The sequence below is a fragment of the Nicotiana attenuata genome, unplaced genomic scaffold (assembly GCF_001879085.1).
Source record: "Nicotiana attenuata strain UT unplaced genomic scaffold, NIATTr2, whole genome shotgun sequence".
In the NCBI taxonomy this organism is placed as follows: domain Eukaryota; kingdom Viridiplantae; phylum Streptophyta; class Magnoliopsida; order Solanales; family Solanaceae; genus Nicotiana; species Nicotiana attenuata.
In genome coordinates, this window is record NW_017676176.1 from 47,122 (window position 1) to 49,950 (window position 2,829).

The window sequence follows — 2,829 nt, forward strand, 5'->3', positions numbered from 1 at the left end:
CTCAAGGAGGGTATCAACGACAACATTATCAGGGTCAGGGGCAGCAAAGTCAATGGAGGCCGAACCCGCAAGGGCAAGGCAACCAACAATGGCGACATGACCAAGGTGGCTCAAACCAAGGGAATTGGAACAATAGCAACAACTTTTCCAACCGGAGTTCAAACCCCTATGTTCCTCCAAAGGGTCAATATTCGAACCAAGGGTCTTCTAGTGAATCTAAGTTGGAAGCTATGCTCGAGCGAGTGTTGAAAAATCAAGAAAAATCCAATACTTCAATGAGGAACATGACCGAGGTTGTTGGATCTCATACCACCTCCATCCAAAAATTGGAGATGCAAATGAGAGACCTCTCCAAAGAGCAAAATCCAAAACAAAAGGGAACACTCCCTAGTGACACGGTTGCAAATCCAAGAGGTAGTGGGAGTGGCCCAACTTCTCACATCATGGCAATCACTACTAGGAGTGGGAAAGTGCTACACGGAGAGGGTGAACAAACGGTTGAAGCAGAAGAGTCCGAACAAAGGGTTGAGGTTGAAGAGCCAAGTGTTGTCGAGGTTGAAAAGATTCCGGATGAGTCGAATGGGCAAGAAGAGAACCGGGAAGAGGTGAAGGAAAAAGTGAAAGAGACACCAAAAGCTCTTCCACCTATTCCTAGACCTCCTCCCCCATTTCCTCAAATGCTCGCGAGAAAGATTGATGATAGCAAACTTGAAAAATTCTACGACATTCTCAAGCAATTAATAGTGAATATTCCATTTGTGGAAGCTTTTAAAGAGATGCCGGGGTTTGCTAAATATTTAAAGGATTCGATCACCAAAAAGAAGACCACAAAGAATGATGTAGTAAACATGACTCACCAGGTTAGCTCTATTATTGCCACAACCAAAGTCCAAAAGAAAGAAGACCCGGGAGCTTTCACCATTCCTTGCACCATCGGGGCCCGTGATTTTGCAAGAGCCTTATGTGATAATGGGGCTAGCATCAACTTAATGCCTCTTTCCATCTATAAGCAAGCGGGGTTAGGTATGCCAAGACCCACTAGTATGAGATTGCAAATGGCCGATCGGTCAATCAAACGCCCGGTGGGAATTGTTGACGATGTACTTGTAAAAGTGGGGAAGTTTCATTTGCCCGCCGATTTTGTAATTCTTGATTGTGCGGTTGATAAAGAAATCCCTATCATTTTGGGGATACCATTCCTGGCCACGGGAAGGGCACTCATGGATTCGGAGCGGAATGAAATTAAATTCCGGGTGAATGATGAAGAAGTCACATTTCAAGCGAGCAAGGGTATGAAACTACCCCATGAGTATGAGAGCATTTCAGTGATAGATGTTGTTGATGAGGTAGAAGGTGCCGTCGAAATGAAAATGGAAGAACAATGCCTTGGTGAGGCATTGGCGGCTATCTTGGTTAACTTTGATGGTGAAGACATGGATGGGTACATGGAGTCGGTAAATGCATTGGAGGGTCTTGGATCCTACACTTATACTCCAGCAAAGCTTTCCCTTGACTTGGAGAATAGGGCCACACCTCCCGCAAAGCCATCAATCATTGAGCCACCACAACTAGAGCTCAAACCACTCCCTCCGCACCTAAGGTATAAATTTCTTGGCTCTAATGATACTTTACTCGTAATCGTTTCGTCTTTGTTAAATGATGTGCAGGTAGAGCAATTGTTGTAAGTCTTGAAGGAGCATAGACAAGCCATTGGGTGGACAATTGCGGACATTCGAGGAATTCCCGCGGGAATTTGTGAAACAAGATCCAATTGGAGAGTGACACAAAGCCAAGTGTGGAACATCAACGACGGTTGAACCCGTCAATGCAAGAGGTGGTAAAGAAAGAAATCATCAAGTGGTTGGATGCCGGGGTTGTCTACCCTATTTCCGATAGTTCGTGGGTGAGCCCGGTGCAATGTGTACCGAAAAAGGGAGGCATGACCGTAATTGAAAATGATAAAAACGAGCTCATCCCAACAAGAACGATAACCGGTTGGAGGGTGTGTATGGATTATCGGAAGCTCAACAGTTCCACATGCAAAGACCATTTCCCTATACCTTTTATTGATCAAATGCTTGATCGGCTAGCGGGAAGGTCATTCTATTATTTCCTTGACGGATATTCTTGCTACAACCAAATCAACATCGCATTGGAGGATCAAGAGAAAACAACATTCACTTGTCCCTATGGAACTTTTGCCTTTAGTCGGATGCCATTTGGTTTGTGCAATGCTCCGGCTACTTTTCAAAGGGGCATGATGTCCATTTTCTCCGACATGGTGGAGGATTTTCTAGAGCTCTTCATGGATGACTTCTCGGTAGTAGGTGACTCTTTTGAGCATTGTCTTAACAATCTTAGACAAGTGCTTAAGAGATGTGAGGAAACCAACCTTGTGCTAAATTGGGAGAAATGCCATTTCATGGTGGATGAAGGCATCGTATTGGGGCATAAAATTTCAAAACATGGCATTGAGGTTGACCGAGCTAAGATCGAGATTATCTCCAAGCTTCCTCCACCCACTTCCGTCAAAGGTGTTCGAAGTTTCTTAGGGCATGCCGGATTTTATAGGCGGTTCATCAAGGATTTTTCCAAAATTGCAAATCCTATGTGCAAGCTCCTTGAGAAAGACACCAAATTTGTGTTTGATGAGAAATGCCTCAAAGCGTTTGAGGAATTGAAGCTAAGGCTCACCACGGCACCTATTATTGTCACACCCGATTGGTCTCTTCCTTTCGAGCTCATGTGTGATGCTAGCGGTGTGGCTATTGGAGCAATGCTTGGACAACGTCACAACAAGGTTCTCCACCCGGTCTATTATGCAAGCAA

General features: G+C 44.8%; 1 protein-coding gene across 1 annotated transcript; it reads left to right on the forward strand.

Annotated features, from left to right (window-relative positions):
- Positions 1 to 284: 284 nt before the first annotated feature.
- Positions 285 to 1,685, forward strand: LOC109220823. Its single transcript, XM_019385288.1, has one exon. The coding sequence runs from the start codon at positions 285 to 287 to the stop codon at positions 1,683 to 1,685; it is 1,401 nt and encodes a 466-aa protein (XP_019240833.1).
- Positions 1,686 to 2,829: the final 1,144 nt, after the last annotated feature.

Excerpts from the sequence above, each read along its gene's own strand:
- LOC109220823 (XM_019385288.1), top strand. The coding sequence starts at position 285 with ATGACCGAGGTTGTTGGATCTCATACCACCTCCATCCAAAAATTGGAG.